This window comes from Camelus dromedarius, chromosome 19 (assembly GCF_036321535.1).
Source record: "Camelus dromedarius isolate mCamDro1 chromosome 19, mCamDro1.pat, whole genome shotgun sequence".
NCBI lineage: Eukaryota > Metazoa > Chordata > Mammalia > Artiodactyla > Camelidae > Camelus > Camelus dromedarius.
In genome coordinates this window covers 30,784,863-30,804,563 of record NC_087454.1, presented here as the reverse complement: position 1 = coordinate 30,804,563, position 19,701 = coordinate 30,784,863, and the positions used below count along the sequence as shown (strand labels likewise).

The 19,701-nt window shown below is 41.2% G+C and overlaps 1 protein-coding gene across 6 annotated transcripts; it reads right to left on the bottom strand.

The window, feature by feature from the left end:
* Positions 1-233: 233 nt before the first annotated feature.
* Positions 234-19,652, bottom strand: ENPP4 (ectonucleotide pyrophosphatase/phosphodiesterase 4). Of its 6 annotated transcripts, none has more exons than XM_031434596.2 (4): positions 19,471-19,652; positions 6,460-7,318; positions 5,665-5,838; positions 234-3,686 (listed from the first exon to the last, which is right to left on the bottom strand). In XM_031434596.2, exons 2-4 carry the CDS (start codon positions 7,283-7,285, stop codon positions 3,325-3,327), a joined length of 1,362 nt encoding a protein of 453 aa, XP_031290456.2. In that variant the 5' UTR covers positions 7,286-7,318; positions 19,471-19,652; the 3' UTR covers positions 234-3,324. The 6 variants fall into 6 exon arrangements, with proteins under 6 accessions (XP_031290456.2, XP_031290455.2, XP_064332628.1 ...); XM_031434595.2 differs by having other exon boundaries at positions 234-3,689; positions 19,471-19,649; XM_064476558.1 differs by lacking the exon at positions 19,471-19,652 and adding an exon at positions 18,694-18,885 and having other exon boundaries at positions 234-3,689.
* Positions 19,653-19,701: the final 49 nt, after the last annotated feature.

Genomic DNA, 19,701 nt, shown 5'->3' with positions numbered 1-19,701 from the left:
GAAACTTTGCAAAATTTATCTTGGCTTTCTCCTATGATGTCCTCATGTTGGACTGTATATTTATACACGGCTTTAAAAATTTGGTTAAATGGTACACACTTAATCCTGGCTTAAGTAAGTGGATTCTTGAAGTATAACAAATCTGTCAACATCTATCACAACGTGTCTGCCTGGCAAGAGGGTGACAAATCATCAGTGCCATCGCATTGTATACTTAATAATTACAGTAAAAATGTTTTGGTAGATTTTATTCACATAAAACTTTTTAATCATAAGCAAAGTCATAACCAGGAACTCCAAACAATACAGTGAAAATATATTTTACTTTAACTTAAGGCACTAAATACAGATTTCTTTAGAGCACACTCATGTCATTTATTTACACACTATTTTAAGAATTCATAATAAATAAACACTTTCCATCTCACTTTGTCCTTCCTTTGTAGCTTTATATATATATTCACAATGAAGTAAAGCCTTCCAAATAAATGGAATTAAATGCAATCATCCTTAAAGTTTACCAGATACGGGTGAGAGAAGGAAACACCTAAGAACAATGCAAAGGCATCTTTAATCCATCAATTTTCCAAGAATTTATCTTTAAGCTCATGCCAAGCTTAATGGAACAGTAACACAAAACCTATAGTACAGAGCAGTGAAATGATTCTTATTCTATTGCTGTTTACCAGAAACACTTACACATTAACAGCAGCAGCAGACTGTCCCTATGTTATCAGTAAATGTACTTATTCTAAATTCATTCACTGAACTCACAAAAAACTTAGTGAAACGTTTTCCTATTACCTTTGCACATTGTTGTCACAAACAGTAAATGTTTCCTGGAGCCAAATACTTCCTACTACCCAGAAAACACAGCAGTATATCAGTCAAATATTTAACAAAATACACACCAAAACATTAGTGAAAAGGGCTGGCTTTACTAAAACATTTTTCTCAGTGTACTAGAGGAGTCATCGGCTCTGAGTGATAAGTTTTTAAAGATACAAATGAATTAATGTAAAGTTCAATATAATAATATATGTCTCTGATTAAATAAATACTGTTCTTGTCCACCTCTATCTATATATATATATAAAACATTTATAATTCAAGTTAATATTTTGAGAATGGAATGAAGGAAAAAGACAAATAGGTAAATGTATTTTGTTCAAAGGGCTGAGACACTGCCAGGGCATCCCCTTCCTAGTCTGTCCTGTATGAAATCCACTCACAGGCTGGATGCTATGTACAGATTTCTGAAACTCACAACCACCAGTCAAGCCAATAGAACCATTAAAGCTCACACTACTGCAAGCGCCAAGCTCTGCTCTATTAGTATAATTGCCTGCTACTATTTTAGACATTTCCAAAAATGCTCATGGCTCTAAATGTGACTGTTCTCTCCCTCTCTTTTTTTAATGGAAATTGAAGTAGAAAGAAATTTTTCTATCATTCTGTTCAGATCAACTATTAACCTTTAAGATAACTTATGCAATTTCATCTGAAATGAAATTTGTCAAAAGGCAAACTAGTCCTGTTGGTTTTATTTATTTATTATGCTGTTCTTAATACAGTTACCTTCTGACTGTGTGCACAGACTATTCACACAGGGTGTGCAAATGCTGCTCGAGAACCAAAGAACAACAGGCACCAAATGCCAGGATCAGGGCGTCCGCAGTGACAAGGATGGTGGATCTGCCCGGTACCTGGCACCACTGTTCTTTACCATCACAGATCATCAGCACTTAGCTGGGTGGCATATTTATTGCAGGTTATTTCTGCAGCTGCAAAACAGTTACCTTGTTTATTTCACATTGTCAAAACTTTGAAGATCACACGAGTAATGTTAATTCCTTGCCTCAGGTCCTGATGAACAGTTCTCAAACCCAGTTTTTCCTCTAATAGATACAAGCTAGTCTGCCCCAACTCAGGTTCTTCATATTAATTCTGATTATTAGAAGGTACCACTTAGCAAAGGTAAGATGACAGTTAATTCACAACAAACCCTGGGCTCCGAACAAGTATGTTAAGAAAAAAATAATAGGAGCAGAGTGGTTATTTCTATGAACCAAACATTGGAGGAAAAAGCAGAAGCAGCACTCACGCTCCTGAAGGTTAACAGAGCGCTGGGAGATCATTCAGTCACTTAACATACGATTACTGTAAAAGATCAAAGACCCTAAGTTCCATTTTAAATTCAGCTCTACTGCTTAAAAAGTAAGGCATAAAATTCCCAAAGGTAAGTATAAAAATCTCTCTTTCTCAGTGTGACCCAATCAAAACCAGACTGGTATTCAGGTCATAACTTTTCTGCAGGGCTTGGATCCATCTCTGGTTGCAAAAAACAACATGAGAAAGTTAAAAATGGTAACAAAAATTAATGAACTTTTAAAAATTGTGATTTTAAATAACTTGTGAGTTATAAGAAAGTAAATAAATGTCAAATACAAACATAACCTTTCCTGAGAGCTGTGTTCTAAGGGGATGTGGAAGCCTGCCTCTAGTCTAGTGTCCTCTCACCACCTCCTGTAAGTCACACGGTCTGTACATCCACACACACAAACACACACACACACACAACTACATAACTCACACAAAGGCATTAAGCACAGAGAGAAAAGCACTTTTCCTTATTTTCTGAATTTCCTATTAGCAATAACCTTCAAAAGATATCTTTTGAGGCTTCACTACCTTAAGGGTCTTAACAAAGACACAAGGGGGGAAGACTCAGGCTTTGTATCAGTCTTTTTTTTCTGTAACAGCTTTTCTTAAAATCATTTCTTCATTAGATCTGCTCTGCCTGGTTGATCCATTTTATTAACCATCACAGAGAATTTCCTACCTCAATGGTTTACTTGGGATACACACTCTTATTAAAGGTAAATATAAAAATATAGGAACCTTTTCCTCCCTGATACACAAAATCCACAAATTTTATTAAGATTTTTGTTGTTTAATTTACAAATATAAAAACTTATTCGAAAAGCAGACCCATGAAATTTTGGTATAGTTTCACCTGAAGATGTGTCAAATCTTCATTGCAAAGAGAAAAAAAAAAGGCAAAGGCAGTGTTTTTCTTAAAAAAAAAGTTTCCGGTTGGACAAACGGTGTTAACGAATGATTTTCTAGCAGTTTTTTCTATGGTCAGGGTCTTCTGTACTAGCTAATGCTGCAAAGCAAAACACAAGGAAAAACAGAACACAATCATTTTGGCATGCTTGGTCCAAGCGCTCTGTCTTTCAAAGTAGACTTTTTCATAGTGAGAACACCACTCCTGGGGTATGTCCTAATCAAAGCCGCTTTATACAAACCCCCGCACACTCGTTACCCAATTAAAGGATCGTCGTCGTCATCTTGCAGCTGAAGTCGGGAGAACGGCCGGGGCCCCGAGAGTCTGTTCTGCATGACTATGATGAGGCAGGTGAGAGTGGTTAAGACCAAGAGCACACCAATAACAATTCCGATGGCTTCTGGGAGATTGATGCACCACTGGTCGACCAGCAAGCACTTGGTATGACTGAAGGTTCCATTATTGAGACGTGGCTTTAATCCCAGGATGTGGCACATCATTGGGTAAATGTCCACAATGTTAATGGTGCTATGTTTGTAGCCTTTGTGAAATGCAGGCCCATGGGCAGCTAGGAACGGATTCATACTCAGCAAAGAATTATCATAACCATGGTCACCTACTGAAAAAGAACAACAGGACATTAATAAACAAGATCGTTTCTATCACAAAATAACTCACTTTTATTGTCAAGACACTAGGTTCTTACCAGTGCATTCTCACCCATTAGAATTCTGATGAATTGGGTAAAATTTCCTGTTTCCTTCGACTCGGCCACATCCCATATTTCACACACACCCCCTTTGTCCCAATCACTCATGGCCTCAGGCTTTAAAACTATGTCTCAACCTGATGTACTCATCTCTCAGTCTGAGCCCCATTTATATCACCTGTCCGGGTCCAGCACTGTTTGCAAAAGCATACTGCAAACAGCACCGGAGACAGAGTGGGTAGGAAGAGGAGTCAGTGAGACCAGTGCGTGGGGAGGCGGGGGATCTGCAGCCTCCCCTGTCAGCTGCTCTGGGACAAGAAACAGGACTGTATTACCTACCCCTGGCTTCATGACAGCTAACCAACACCTCAACGTCTGCAGGGCCAGGTGACTGACAATGTTACCAAAGGATCTTCTTGCATTGCAGGTGAAGGCTAAGCTAAGCTGACTTCCAACTTGTCAGTCCAGTGAAAGTCTAACTCAGAAAAATCTGATGGTCTCCGGTATCACTCCAATACCAGTCTCAATAGTGCCTTTTAATATACGCCAATTACATTTAATAAGCTCCCTCTCCCTTATGAAGTGCAGGTGGCTGAGTGATGAGTGTAACGTGTCTGTTACCTCATTCTTTAAGAGCATGTGTAAAACATTTCATAACAAAAATAACGCACGTGACCAATACAATGCAAAGCAGAATGTAACGCTATAGATACTATGATTTCAATACTGTAAATGAATGATTATAATATGAATAATATAAACAATATGACCACAATAAAAACATGCATGTGTATGTAACAGAGAAAAAGATTAGAAGGGGAAAACTCCCGCAATGAACACTTGTCTACACTTCTGTATGGAGGGATTACGGACAGTTTTTGTTCCCTTTTCTAAATGTTTTCTTTATTTTCTAAGTCTTCAATAATGAGTACATAAACATAAGTAATACATAAAGTCCAAAGGCCTTCAGTCTTATCCTCGCCTGGTGCGTCTGAGCTGCTCTGGATCAGGGACCTGCAGACGGCAGCCCCCGGCCACGTGCAGCCCCCCGCCTGTCCCCGTAAAGGAAGTGTCAGCAGAACACCCCGTGTCAGTCTGTTCACATACTGGCCATGGCTGCTTCCCCACCACACAGGCAGAACTGAGGAGCTGAGACAGAGACCGGCTGGCCCACAAAGCCTAAGATATTTACCATCTGCCCTTCCACAGAAAAATTTTCTAACTCCTGCTGTAGTCTACAAAAATCAGATTTTAAAAAAATGTATTCAAGATGTATTTACATATGGGTAAGTAAGCTTCAGTTCAGGGAAGATCTGGAATTCTCCCCTATACATTTCCTCAGTTTTAGGAGAGATTTGGGTCCATCTATTTAATCTACTTGGTAGATTTTTGCTTGCACACTTTCTGGTTCTTGCCCGGTGTTCTAAATGGCTGTAGCACTCAGGTAAAGGATTTCATCATTGGGAAAAGACCTAGGATTACCTAGACAAATATGTATTTTTAAACAAAAATAAAAAGGAATTTGAACTAGCTAATCTCTCCCCTTTTACTTTCTTTACTTTTTAGTCTTCTCTGTTCCTTTACTATTCCTTTATTTTTACAGGTCAAGAGAACCAACCTTGAAGGTTACTGACAGTAGTGCAGTTTGGGAAATAAAGTAAAATGACTCCTTGACCCTTAAGATCACCCAATCTTCTAATCTGAGGGTGAAACAGCAGTTTCTATAAATTGCTTCCAAATGAAAACCTGATAATAATCTAGTTGAAAATTAAACTAATTATACTGTGTCAACATCTCTAAATCAAAGTACCCTGTTAACGGGACAATGTCACAACATGTGATTTATCCCTGGGATCCAAAAGGAAGATCCTAAATCAATACTTACATTTTGGTGGTGATGATTTATTTAGCACAATTGTCCAGCCTTCATCAGCAACCAGAATAATGGGCTGAATTCGATCATTATGTTGGTAATGAAATCTGGCAGGAATGTCTTCTTTGAGATAAACATTCATGTGCGAGTTACAGATTTTCAGTTTGTTATAAGCCTCTGTTATGTCTGGAAGGAAAGGAAGTAGCAAGGAAAAAAAGTCATGGTTGACTGATAAGGAAAAAATATTTCTAACTAGAATAACTGGAAGTAAGTCCTGAACAATGTTATCCATTACATCACTTTTAATCATTTAAAAAACAGAGCAATAATAATTATGTAACAGTGTTGGAGACAGACAGACACACACCTTTTCAAGTGTTCACTTCTCTGTCTCTCTCATGTTGTGATTATCCCTGGTGGACTTTTACACAAAGAGGACAAATTTCACACCTGGCTTCCTAAGTAAATATAAACTCCTTACATATTATTACTCATTACTAATTCTAAGATCAGTAAATGAAAGGTAGATCTCACACAAAAGTCCAAGATGTTTTTTAAGGATCAAAATTTACTTTTTTCATTAGTGTGAATAATTAAGAAATACATCAGAAAGCAAAGAAATAATCATCTTGAACCTAAACCTTAAGCTAACTGATTGCTTAAAAACTTATGCATTAGGGGCAAAATATAATCCCACTCTAAGAGTAGGTGGTCGTGAACTACAAAAAGCCCAAGCTTCATTCTTTTACAAAACCCTCCCTTAATCAACTGCCCCATTCAAATATTCCTTGCTGAAAGTTTACTTACTGATTTTGGGAAGTATTGCAGCAACTGGGGTCAAGTCTATAAGAGCGTAGTCTGAACGGTTGATGCACGCATCCAAGTTTATCAGCCTCCCCGAAGAACACTGCGTCATCCCATGATCACTTGTGATGATCACGTTAAGATTTTCCCACAGCCCTAACGCCTTGAGCTTGTGGACTAGCTCACCGATATGGTCATCTATCTCCTTCAACACTCTGCGCATGTTGTCTTTATCTTCAGGGCCGTACCTGTGGCCGCTTGCATCTGGCTCTTCCCAATAGAGTGTCGCAAAGGTGACTGGTGGGTTGGAACTGCTCAGCCACGTGGTGATGTTACTGAGCCTCTCCCCAAATGACACCGAGGAGCTGTAGTTCATGAAATAGGAAGGCGTGGCATTGCGAATGGGGACGTCGGTCCCAGGCCACATAGCAGCAGCGCTGGACCTGTTTTCCTGAAGCTGGTTGGTCACCCAAATAGGCACTGCCTCATTCCACCAGAAAGGATCCTTGTCATTGAAGTCGGAGAAGTGTTTCTTGGTGACGACATCATACATGGAGTTAGCCACAATGCCATGGCTTTCTTCATACAGGCCTGTCACGATACTGTAGTGGTTTGGAAATGTTTTTGTGATAAAAACATTTTTAACCTGCTCTACTAAGATGCCTTCTTTGATAAAATTCTGGAGATGAGGAAATTCAAAGTTCCGGAGATAGTCAGCTCTGAAGCCATCAAAGGATACAAGTAGTAGCTTGGGTGGCAACGTATAGGAAGAGTTCCCTCTGCCACCAGTTATGAGTCCAGAAAACAGAAGTATCAGAAATAAGTGCATAATGGACGCGTTGAAGGAGGGCAATCAGGGTTCCTAAAATATAAACACACCATTCACAAGTAATGTTATTTGATTTGGGTTAGGTTTCTGAAGTTTAGCCACGAGGAGATGAAAACCAACATTTGTAAACTTTTTTATACCAGCTTTACCTATATCAGCTGAGAAAGTAAACAGTGTCACTGAAAGATAACTGAATAAAGCTAAAGTTGGAAAAAATAAAAATTGCCTCTCCTTGTCCAATCATGTGTCCTGCCCCATTTTTCATGCTCTGAAAGGGATGTGGGCGATTCTTATATTTGTGGAGACACAAATAGTCCTATTTGGCTATCTTGCTTGTCTGCAGCAGCAAAAAGTTGTTCTAGATTCTTATCCTATGTTCTTATTTAAGCCTTCAGAATAATTTAGCTCACCCTCTCCCAAGAATACACCAAGACATCCACAGACCCACCCATTCACTCAGAACACCTGCTGATCTTTGACAGAATGTTGCCTACTTCAAATGACAAAATTCCTCACAAAATCTAGTAGGAGGAAAAAAAGAGAAGAAAAAGGCAATTCGTGTGGGACCTGTCCTGTAGGGAGGGAGCAGCAAAGGAGGAATAGCGCTCTTATGCTGGGATGCCCCCCCCCTCCAATGGAGAGGGCAGTGGGATGGGGCAGGGGGGATCCTCCGAGGCTTGGAGGAGTGCACAGCAGCTGCCTCGCCAACAGAACTGAGAGAAACCAGCACAAAAGGTCCCTATGATCCCCAGCCCTAGATGCGAGCTGGTGGGGGTGGGCTGGGGCTGGCTGCCCAAGCCAGGCGGAGGGCTGAGGCTGACTGCGCAGAGGCAGCCTCATGGGGCTGGAGTGTGCTGTGGGCCGTGGCTGGGAGTGTATACATAAAGGAATAGCCTGGGTCCCCATTAACCCAGATGGGCCAGAGCCACTGCCTCTGCAGGCCTGTGGCACCATTGCAGGTGTGTAATCAGGGGGGAAGAGGTGGGGCACAGCCATAGCCACCATGTTCGCTGGTGCAGGGCTCCCAGGTGGAGGTGGGGCTGAAACCTGAATCCACACCCAGGGGCTCTGCAACTTCATAGGTGGGATTGAGATTTGTTTACAGTCCCAGGCAAAGGGGGCTGATTTGCTCCCCAGGTGCCTTTGTGGACCCGTGCCTCTAAGACAAACAAGGAGTGGAGTTCTGGCACACAGCGGGGGTGCGTGCAGGACAACGTTGTCAGCAGACCTGCCTACAGTACGTACGTGGACGAGGCACTGGGGACAGCGCTGACTAGGTGGCATGCCATGGATCCAGGTGTATGACTGCGTGATCTTTACAACGGACCTAGATGTCGGTGGATCTGCACTGATAGCTCTGAGGGTAACCACAAGTCAAAAGCACACAATAGAATCACAAAAACCAAAAAGAAATCAAGATAATACAAAAGAAAATAATCAAACCACAAGAAGAAAAAGGAACAAAGAGGAAATACCAAGTCAACTGGAAAATTAAGTTCAAAATGGCAATAAACACACATCAATCAATAATTACCATAAGTGTCAATGGAAAAAAATGCTCCAATCAAAAGACAGAGTGGCAGACTGAATAATAAAAACAAGAGCCTAAAATATGTTGTCTACCAAAGACCTACTTTAGGGTGAAAAACATACGTAGATTGAAAGTGAGACGATGGAAAAGATTTTATGCAAATGGAAACAACAAGAAAGTGGAAGTAGAAATAGGTATCAGACAAAACAGACTTTAAAACAAAGGCCATAGAAAAATACGTATATATTGATTACTATGTAATGGTGATACTATATAATTACTATATAAGGAGCAATACAAGATGAAGATACTACACTTCTTAACATACATGCACCCAATATAGGAGCACCTAAATACATAAAGACATAAATACTAACAGACATAAAGGGAGAAATTGATGGGAACACAATCATAGTAGGAGATTTTAACACCCCATTAATATCACTGGACAGATCTTTTAAACAGAAAATCAATAAGGCAATGGGAGATACTAAATGACACGACAGAACAGTTGGACTCAGTTGATCCTTGTAGGACATTACATCTCCAAAAAACCAGAATGTACATGCTTTTCAAGTGTGATGGAACATTCTCTAGGCTAGAAAATTTACTCGGACACAAAAGAAGCCTCAATAAATTTAAGAGGATAGAAATTATTTCAAGCATCTTTTCTGACCACAATGTTATGAAACTAGAAATCAACCACAGAAAAACAAAGGAGAAAAAAAGAGCATTGAGATTAAACAACATGCTACTGAAAAACAATGGGTCAACAATGAAATCAAAGAAGAAATTAAAAATACTTTAAGACAAATGACAAAACACAACCACACAAAATCCATGGGATGCAGCAAAAGCAGTCCTAAGAGGGAAGTTCATAATGATACAGGCCTTCCTCAAAAACAAGAACAATCTCAAGTAAACATCCTAACCTATCACCTAAAGGAATTAGAAAAAGAAGAGCAAACAAAACCTAAAGTCAGCAGAAGAAAGGAAATTATAAATATCAGGGTGGAAGTAAATAAAATGGAGATTTAAAAAATAGAGGAAAAAATCCATCAAACCAAGAGCTAGTTTTTTGAAAGAGTAAACAAAATTGACAAATCTCTGGCCAGGCTCACCAAGAAGAAAAGAGAACACACACACACACAAAACAAAATAAGAAAGGAAAATGGAGAAATTACAACCAGTATCACAGAAATGTAAAAAAAAAAAAAACTACTATAAACAACTATATGGAAACAAACTGGACAACATAGAAAAAATGGACAAGTATCTGGAAACACACAGTCCACCGAGATTAAATCAAGAAGAAATTGACCACTTTAACAGACTGATTACTAGAAATGAAATAGAATCAACAATTAAAAAAACCTCCCCTATAGATAAAAGTCCAAGACCAGACGGCTTCTCTGGGGAAGTCTACCAAACATACAAAGAACTCACCCCAGTCCTTCTCAAACTCTTCCAAAAGATTGAAAAGAAGGGAGTACTCCCAAACTCATGCTATGAAGCCATCATTACCCTGATACCAAAACCAGACAAGGACACTACTAAAAAAGAAAATTACAGGCCAACATCACTGATGAACATAGACACAAAAATGCAAAACATTAGTAAACAGAATCCAACAGCACATAAAAAGGATCAAACAACATTATCAAGTTGGATTCAACCGAGGGACACAAGGATGGTTTAACATAAACAAATCAATCAATGTGATACACCACATCAACAAAGGAAAGGGCAAAAAACACATGATCACCTCAATAGATGCAGAAAAAGCATTTGATAAAACAACACCCATTTATGGTAAACCAACAAAGTGGGTATAGAGGGAACATATTTCAAGATAATAAAAGCTATTTATGACAAACCTACAGCCAGGATAATACCCAATGGTGAAAAACTGAAAGTCTTCCCACTAAAATCTGGAACAAGACAAGGATGCCCACTCTCACCATTTCTATTCAACATAGTCTTGGAAGTCCTAGCCACAGCAATCAGGCAAGAAAAAGAAAAGGGATCCAAATTGGAAGAGAAGAGGTAAAATCATCACTATATGCAGATGACATGATACTATATACAGAAAACCCTAAAAGCTCCACACAAAAACTACCAGAGCTAATAAAAGAATTTGGCAAGGTCGCAGGATGCAAGATGAACATACAGCAATCAGTTGCATTTCTTTACACTAACAATGAAAATAGCAGGAAAAGAAAGTAAAGAAACAATCCCTTTTAAAACTGCATCCAAAACAATAAAATATCTAAGAATAAATCTGACCAAGGAGGTGAAAGACTTATACACAGACAACTACAAAACACTGATTAAGGAAATTAAAGATGACCTAAAGAAAAGGAAAGACTCCATGCTCTTGGACTGGGAGAATCAATATTGTTAAGATGACCACACTGCCCAAGGCAATCTACAGATTTAATGTGATCTCTATCAAATTACCCAGGACATTTTTCACAGAACTAGAACAAATAATCCTATAACTTATATGGAATCACAAAAGACCCAGAACCGTCGAAGCAATACAGAAGAGAAAAATGAAGCTGGAGGAGTAACCCTCCCAAAAGTCAGACAATACTATAGAACTACAGTAATCAAAACAGCATAAAAACAGACATGGATCAATGGAACAGAATAGACAGCCCAGAAATAAACCCACAGACCTATGGTTAATTAATCTTTGACAAAGGAGGCAAGAATACACAATGCAGAAAAGACAGTCTCTTCAGCAAGTGGTATTGGGAAAACTGGACAGCAGCTTGTAAATCAATGAAGTTAAAACACTCCCTCACACCATACACAAAAATAAACTCAAAATGGCTTAAAGGCTTAAATATAAGACAAGATATGATAAACCTCCTAGAAGAAAATACAGGCAAAACATTCTCTGACAAAAATCTTAGCAACATTCTCTAGGGCACTCTACCCAGGCAAGAGAAATAAAAGCAAAAATAAACAAATGGGACCTAATCAAACTTACAAGCTTTTGCACAGCAAAGGAAACTAAGTAAAACAAAATGACAACCTATTAAATGGGAGAAAATATCTACAAATGATGCGACTGAGAATGATTTAATTTCCAGAATATATAAACAGCTCATACAACTTAATAACAAAAAAACCCAACCAACCCAATCCAAAAATGGGCAGAAGACCCAAATAAGCAATTTTCCAATGAAGACATACAAATGGCCAACAGACACATGAAAAAATGCTCAGCATTGCTAATTATCAGAGAAATGCAACTCAAAACTACAATGAGGTATCACCTCACACCAGTCAGAATGGCCATCATTCAAAAGTCCATGAATGATAAATGCTGGAGAGGATGTGGAAAAAAGGGAACCCTCCTACTGCTGGTGGGAATGTAGTTTGGTGCAGCCATTATGGAAAACAGTATGGAGATTCCTCAAAAGACAAAAAACAAACTTACCATATGATCCAGCAATCCCACTCCTGGGCATATATCTGGAGGGAACTCTAATTCAAAAAGATACATGCACCCCAATGTTCACAGCAGCACTATATACAATAGCCAAGACATGGAAACAAACTAAATATCCATCGACAGATGAATAGATAAAGAAGTTGTGGTATGTTTATACAATGAAATACTTCTCAGCCATAAAAAAGAATAAAATAATGCCATTTGCAGCAACATGGATGGACCTGGAGAATGCCATTCTAAGTGAAGTAAGCCAGAAAGAGAAAGAAAAATACCGTATGGTATCACTCATATGTGGAATCTAAAAAAAAGAAAAAAGACGACACTAATGAACTCATCTACAAAACAAACAGACTCACAGACATAGTAAACAATTTTCTGGTTACCAGGGGAAAGGCAGTAGGAAGGGCTAAATCTGGAATTTGAGATTTGTAAATGTCAGCCACTATATATAAAAATAAATTTTAAAAACCCCAAATTTCTTCTGTATAGCACAGGGAACTATATTCAGTATCTTGTAATAATCTTTTATGAAAAAGAATATGAAAACAAATATATGTATATGCATGACTGGGACATAATGCTGTACACCAGAAAGTGACAAATTGTAACTGACTACACTTCAATTTAATAAAAAAGAACAAATGAAGAAACAAAAACAATTCTTTTGCACAAAATAGAAATAACGCTAGGCTTCCAGGGACTCCAGAGAAGGAGAATATTTTTCTAGTTTAATGGTCGGTACACTATAGTTCCTTTTAACCCAAAGAAACAGGAGATGGAAATTCAACCATACTGGCTCATCACCAGTTCCACCTGAAAAATAATTGGCATTAAAAAAAGGGGAGTAAGAAATAAATGTTATTTGAGAAAAAGGTCCCACTTCTATCTGTACCTGCCTAATATTCACACGAGGCTGACCAAAAGGCAAAACCTAGAGGGACCTGGATGCCACGGTAACTTCTGAAGAAATCCAACAGCTGTTGAAATGAACTTCATCACCACATTACTTTTAAACTTCCTTCTTCTTGTCAAAGACATATAGTTGGTTCCCCGTATCCACGGGTTTCACATCCATGGATTCAACCAACCGTGGATGGAAAACCCAGAGGCACCAACTGTATTCACTGTCCTACACCATTCTATTGAAGAGACTAGAGCATCGGCGGATTTCGGTATTTGCAGGGGCTCCTGGCACCAATCTCCTGTGGATACTGAGGGACAACTGTAACTCTTGTATGTAATTCCCCAGGCTCAGAGCTCCCCATGATTTTTCATTCTTTTTTAATGACCTATAATTACAAAAGCAGCTTGCCCCTAATAAATCTCTGTCTTCTTTGGTCCCTAAGGAAATAGGAGATAGGTGGTTTAGGTCGAGTGCGTCCCTCTACGTGGGCAGGAAACCTCCTCCGTAACAGGAGGGGAGGAGCAAGGGAGTCAGCTAACAGGTCAGTGGGCTGGAGGTGAAGGGAGCTGCCTCCTCTGTGCTGTAAGAGGTAGGATCAGTTACTGCAAGATGATGGCTGGTCACAGGTTCGGAGGTTTAAGAAAGAGTGACTGGGAGGACCAACGTGGGGAACAGGAGAGTACAAGGAAATAGCAGGACTGGCGGTCAGTGTTGACACCAGGTGCCGTGAATTTTGGGAGTGACCCTGATGACTGGCTTTCTCTAGCAAGCCAGTGGCCCTGGCACAGGCATGAACGAAACAGGCAGCTGATCCTCCCTGAGCTTGAGATTCTGCAGAAAGTGTGATGAAGGAAGCTGAAGATGCCAACTAAAGAGGGGCTGACATTTGATATGCAGCAGCTAAGATGAAACTGATAGAGATGTGAGAAGTAGGGAGGTTTTTGGACTAGAGGTTCTGATGAAGTTTTTTAAAAAAAAAAAAGTCTGTTTAAAAAGTAACTTTCAGCAAAAGTCATAAGGATGCGGGGTTCTGGCCAGAGAGAGGTGAGTGAATTCATTATTCAGAGTAAGCAGACCCAGGCTATGGCCGAGTGTATGTCTCCAGAGGTCCTGGGCAGAGCAGCGGGGAGTTAACCAGCACCAACGTTAAGATGGGGAGACGGTTATGACGGGTACGTTCACGAGTCATCCACTGCAATTACTTGCAGGAAGAGACTTTGTTTCTTTCAGACATACCACCTAGATGATCTGCGTGTGTGCAGTCATTCCAACACTTACTGATGGAAGCTGGGACCCACTGGAAACCAGGGACTTAAAATTCAAGACTAAAGGCACAGGATATTTTTTGGGAGGATCTTGGGGTCTGGAACATCTCTACCACTTTAATCTGAGACGGGCTGCCTTCTGAGTGTGGTACAAGGAACATCTGCTGGTGCCATCCAAGAAACCCAAACAGTATAGAGTAACAGAATCAAACTGCCTCCTTGAAGAACAGAGTAAGAATTCTTAGTCCAAGAGACATACTTTGCACAGACACAGCTTCTGGTCACAGCTCAGCAGTTTCAGCTCTCCAGAAGAGCAGTACTTGTTTCTCATTCAGTACTTGGTGCTCCTGACCTAGTGTTTACACACAACTCATCCCCTCCCTCAGACAGTCGTGACCGGGTTGGGTCAGATGACAAAACGATGCAGGCTCCTGCCCTGGGTCCAGCCACCTGAAAACAGGTGTGCAGGGCACGCAGGTCTCCATGAAAGCTGGGACTGAGTGGATTCCCTGGTTCCTCTCTGTGTCTGGCTGCTTTCCCGTAACTAAATATTTGTTTCCAATAACAGAGTAGACTAAAACAGCAAATACGTGGCAGAGTATCATAATGATACTTAGAAATCTATTTTTAAAAAATAAAATGAAACATTATTTATTGCCTTGGCTCCTACCCTGAGTAACCCAGTCTACATTCCTAACCAATCCCACTGCACAAACTATTCTGCTGGCAAGTCCAGTCTGGTAGGTGTCAAACTGAATGCATCCCCTGCACCTCTGAATCATCTCTTTCCTTAGTTCCCTGATCCTTTGAAACAGCTTCACCGTTCTCTCCGGCAGGGATGTCCTGACAACCATCAGCTGCCAGGCTAGTCAATTCCACCTTCATCTCATCCACAGCAGCAGAGGAGACAGAAGGATCACGGAGGGAAGCTTGTTAAACTGCAGCTGTCCAGTCTCTACACCCAGGAAATTATGGTTCAGTCAGTCCAGCTGGTCTAGAGTAGAGGCCAGGAACCTGCATGTTTAACAAGCCTTTTTAACAGCTACAAATTCTTGTCTGTCTCCACTGCTTCCCTGCTTCTTAAAGTCCTCAACAGCTCCTGTCCGGAGCCCTCTGTCTTTTGACTGACCTTCCCACCTGGATCACCTTCTCCTTCCTCATCCAACATCTGCTCCCAACTTAATCTGCCTGGGAATTGCTCTGTTCCCGACACTTCCCTAATAAAAGTATTCAGTTTCCCTGTCGACACAAAAAGTCCAAACACTTTCGCCTGGCATTCAAGTCCCTCCACAGTAATTTGCATGTGGACCCAACCAACACGCAAATTACCATGAAACAGTTACAGAATCATTGCCAACCTTAATTCCCTTTCGCCACACATTATCATTGTCACAATCTGTCTGAAATGTATTACAAAGTCACGGTTGCATGGTCATGGTTGCATGACTCGGTAAAATTCACACTTTAGAAGAGTGGACTGGATTGTATGTGAATTTTATCTCAATAAAACTATTCTATAAAAAAAAAAACACAACGACTCGGTAAAATTCACACTTTAGAAGCGTGGACTGGATTGTATGTGAATTATATCTCAATAAAACTATTCTATAAAAAAAAAAAAACACAGAGTAGAGAGAAGTGAAATTGCAACCTTAAAAGCATCTGAAATGCCCTGCCACAAAAGAGGCAACATCTTGTTGTTTCTATACATGAAATCTGTACTCTATAATAGACTTGGATGTTTTAACGTGAAAATGTATTAGTCTACTTCCCACGTGCAAAACAAGAAAACCTGTGTCTGTCCCTCTCTCACAAAATACATACAAATCAAAATCTTTCTTCCCCAAACCTTTAGTGAAGAGGATGCCCTAGATACATGTCCTGTTTCTCCCCAGGTTCATTAATCCCTCAGCACACTGCTGGGTCCTTGCGCCCAGGCTTACAAGCATGGACACAGTGCAGATTACAGGCTCTGAAATCAGAAGGATCCTAGAACTTGAGCTCATTTTTAGCAGATGGGTGACTGTGGGCATGTCCAACTTCTTCCAGTTTCAGTTTCTGTTGTCTGAGAAATGAGAATGCAGAGTTTCCTTTTATCCATCCTAGTTGTGTAATAGGAAAGAACAAATCTGCTCTGAGTTAGATCTGTTCCTTTGCTTAAACCCTGTGCTCTGTTTCCTAGGCTTAGTCTTGCTGGTTCTGCACCTTTTGTAAAAGGATGTTGCCTAGAGCCTAAAATATACAGGAGAGCCTAGTCTCAAGGCTCTAACCTGTAAGGATATTGAACACCTTTCCATTCATAGAAAGATAACAAGTTGCAGAGTAGAAAATAACGTTTGTTTTGTTGGAGGGTTTCAGGGACACCATGATCTGACCCACATGCACAGCTACAAGAACAAAGGAGTCCGAGAATAAAGAATTCCTGCACCAAGAAGTTTGCAACAACCAAGCATACCCCTCTCCCCTTTTTAGAATAAAAGGAGCCTGAATTCTGACTTGGGGAAGATGGTTCCCCAGGACATTAGTCTGTCATCTTCTCTGTCTGCCGGCTTTCCGAATAAAGTCATCATCCTTGTCCCAACACCTCCTCTCCTGATTTATTGGCCTGTCGTGAGGCAAGCCGAATGAATTTGGACTTGGTAACAGTTACAAAGCTGTTGTGTTGGGAAAAACGTCTGTACTATGACAGGCAGAATATTACTGTGAAACAATAAAGTAATTAGAAACAATTTAGTCTTCTTTTTACATATGATGAAGCTGAAGTCCAGTGACTGGCAAACTCAGAAAGCAATCAGTAGCTTTACAGTCTGAGCTCTCACTAATTTCATGTCCTAAACAAGTTAACAAGTCTAGTAAAAGCAAGTTAAAAAGTCTAGTATTAATCTCCAAACTATTAACAGAACTTTTCTGGCCAGAACATCTTTCATTAGCAAGTGCCTGTATCTATGTCTGCTGCATTCTGTTTCACTCCAACAGGACGTATTAAGCAATAAACAAAACACCAGTGAGAAGTTCTCAAGTTCAAGGAATAAAAATAACTAATTGCTATGTTACAAAGCATTGGGAGAAATTCTGTAAGTTTTCACACCAAAAAAAAAAAGTCAAATGGAAGGGAAAAAATAGCAGAGTCATCTTAACTACATCCAAACATCCAACAGCAACAGATGTATGCAATTTTCTTCAATTCAGGGGACAAAACACACTACCTCTCTGGGATAACTTTCTTACTAGAATCCAATGCACCTCAGCCAATTCTAGCCCGAGTGAAGCTGGGGGTACGACAGTTACAGGATATGGTGAAAGACATTTGCCACTATTAGCACGCCATCTGCTCCCGTAATACAAAAGCCCAGTTTTAAACACTTCGCAAATACTACTTATAATGAAACTCTTACACCACTATAAAATAAAATATGCACATAGATAATTTTGGTGGTTTTCTCTAGACTATTATTAGCTGTTTTCTTGATAGTCTAAAGAAAACTATAACTACTTTCTAAAAGACTTTGTTCTTAAAAAATTCTAGGATTCTAAATTATTCCCCAATTTTCCAGAGTACGCAAAAATATCTAGCAAGTGCCAACTGAAAATTGGCACTTGCCATCTGCCTCTGCAAGGACTGAATCACACTGGCACTTGCCACCTACCTCTGGTTGGACTGTATCATGAGCCACTGCGGCCACTGACCTCCAATCCTCCCTGAAAGGAGTTCCAGGTGGAGATCAGGAATGAGGCAGGCACCCTGTGCTCTGGGGAAACTGGCAGGAGAGGCCTTCAGATAGATATTTTCAAGAGAAGATTTTATAAGCCCAAATTCTTGCATCTCTTCAATACAAAAGCACTAAAATTAATCATGATATCTGCTCCTCGTGACTAGCAGCAAGCTTCTGCCTAAGTGTGTGCTTGACCACTTGTAACCCAGCTTCACTAAAATCGTACAGAACAGAGATTCCCCTTGCCTCTGCAGAGCAATTGCTCAGAGCTATCTAAAATGCTGTCTCCCTGGCTATAGCCCTCATTTTGCCCCAAATAAAACGTACCTCACAACTCTCACGTTGTGTGATTTTATTTCAGTCAACCAAGTATCCTCAAAACAGCTGCACTTACCTTACTTTCTACATCATAAAATAACCCGTGTCTTCATCAGAATCTCTCCCAAATTATATTTTGTAGCTAAGTTAAAAGCAAGAATTGAGATATTTATATTTTATATATTTTACTTATAAAATACCTCCTCCTTACTTTTCAATTAATTTCCTTAAAATAGCTGGGAACAACTTCTGGGAAAAAAAGAAGAAAGCTGGAATATTAAAAGCAGCAGTTGACTTCCTATAGTACTGGCAGGGTTTCCGGCTTGGGGCCGCCAGGTGGGCTGGAGGTTAAGCAAAAACACCGCTGCGGAGCCAGGGCCGGTGTAAACCTGAGTCGGCCTGCGGTCACTAACTGTGCTGAACTCTGAGCAGGGCTCTCCTCATCTGTGTAATGGGGCGCTATGACCTCACAAGGACGCAGTGCCCAGAAAAAGGAAGCGTTGTTTGTAAAGTGCTTAACCCAGTGTCCGGCCGATAAAAAGCACGCGAGTGCTATCTTTCTTGGTAGGCTGTCTAGGAAAGCCGTTTTTCAACTTGGTTCTGTAATCACCATCAACTCTAGTCGAACATTCCGGCAGACGCAGGTGTAGCGCTGCCTGCGACGGCGCTCCTGTCCAGCCAAGCGCCCGTCGCGCCCGCCCCGCGTTCCCCACCTGCCCCCGCGGCCCCTCCGCGGCGCCGCCAACCCCGCTGGCCCCAGCTGCACACCAGCGCCCGCCAGTCCACACCCCGCCGCCCAGTTTCCTTTCCTCTTCCCTCTCCGCCCCCGGCCGCCCCCTGGCCAGGTACCTCCTGGCCGCTCCGGGTTCCCCGCGGACGGCCCCCCGGGGATGTGCGGGTGCGCTGCGGGGAAGGGACCTCACCACCTCCATTTTCAAAGCCCCCCACCGGCCGGGGAGAACGCCGGTCGCGCCAGGCTCACACTCACCCGCTGCCTCCGCTCCTCTGCTGCGCGCGGAACCCGGCACTCGTGGGCACCGGGGGCGCCGGAGCCCTGAAAGGGCCGGGGCCGGGCAGGGCCGAGCTCCTCCTGAGGCGCCTGCGCAGCAGCCGGCGTCGCCCGCGGTTAACAGCCCTTCCTCCCCGAGACCTGCGCGGCCCGCTGCGCTCCGAGGGTGCGGGGCGGACCGGCGCGCGACTGCGGAACAAGCTTCCAGCC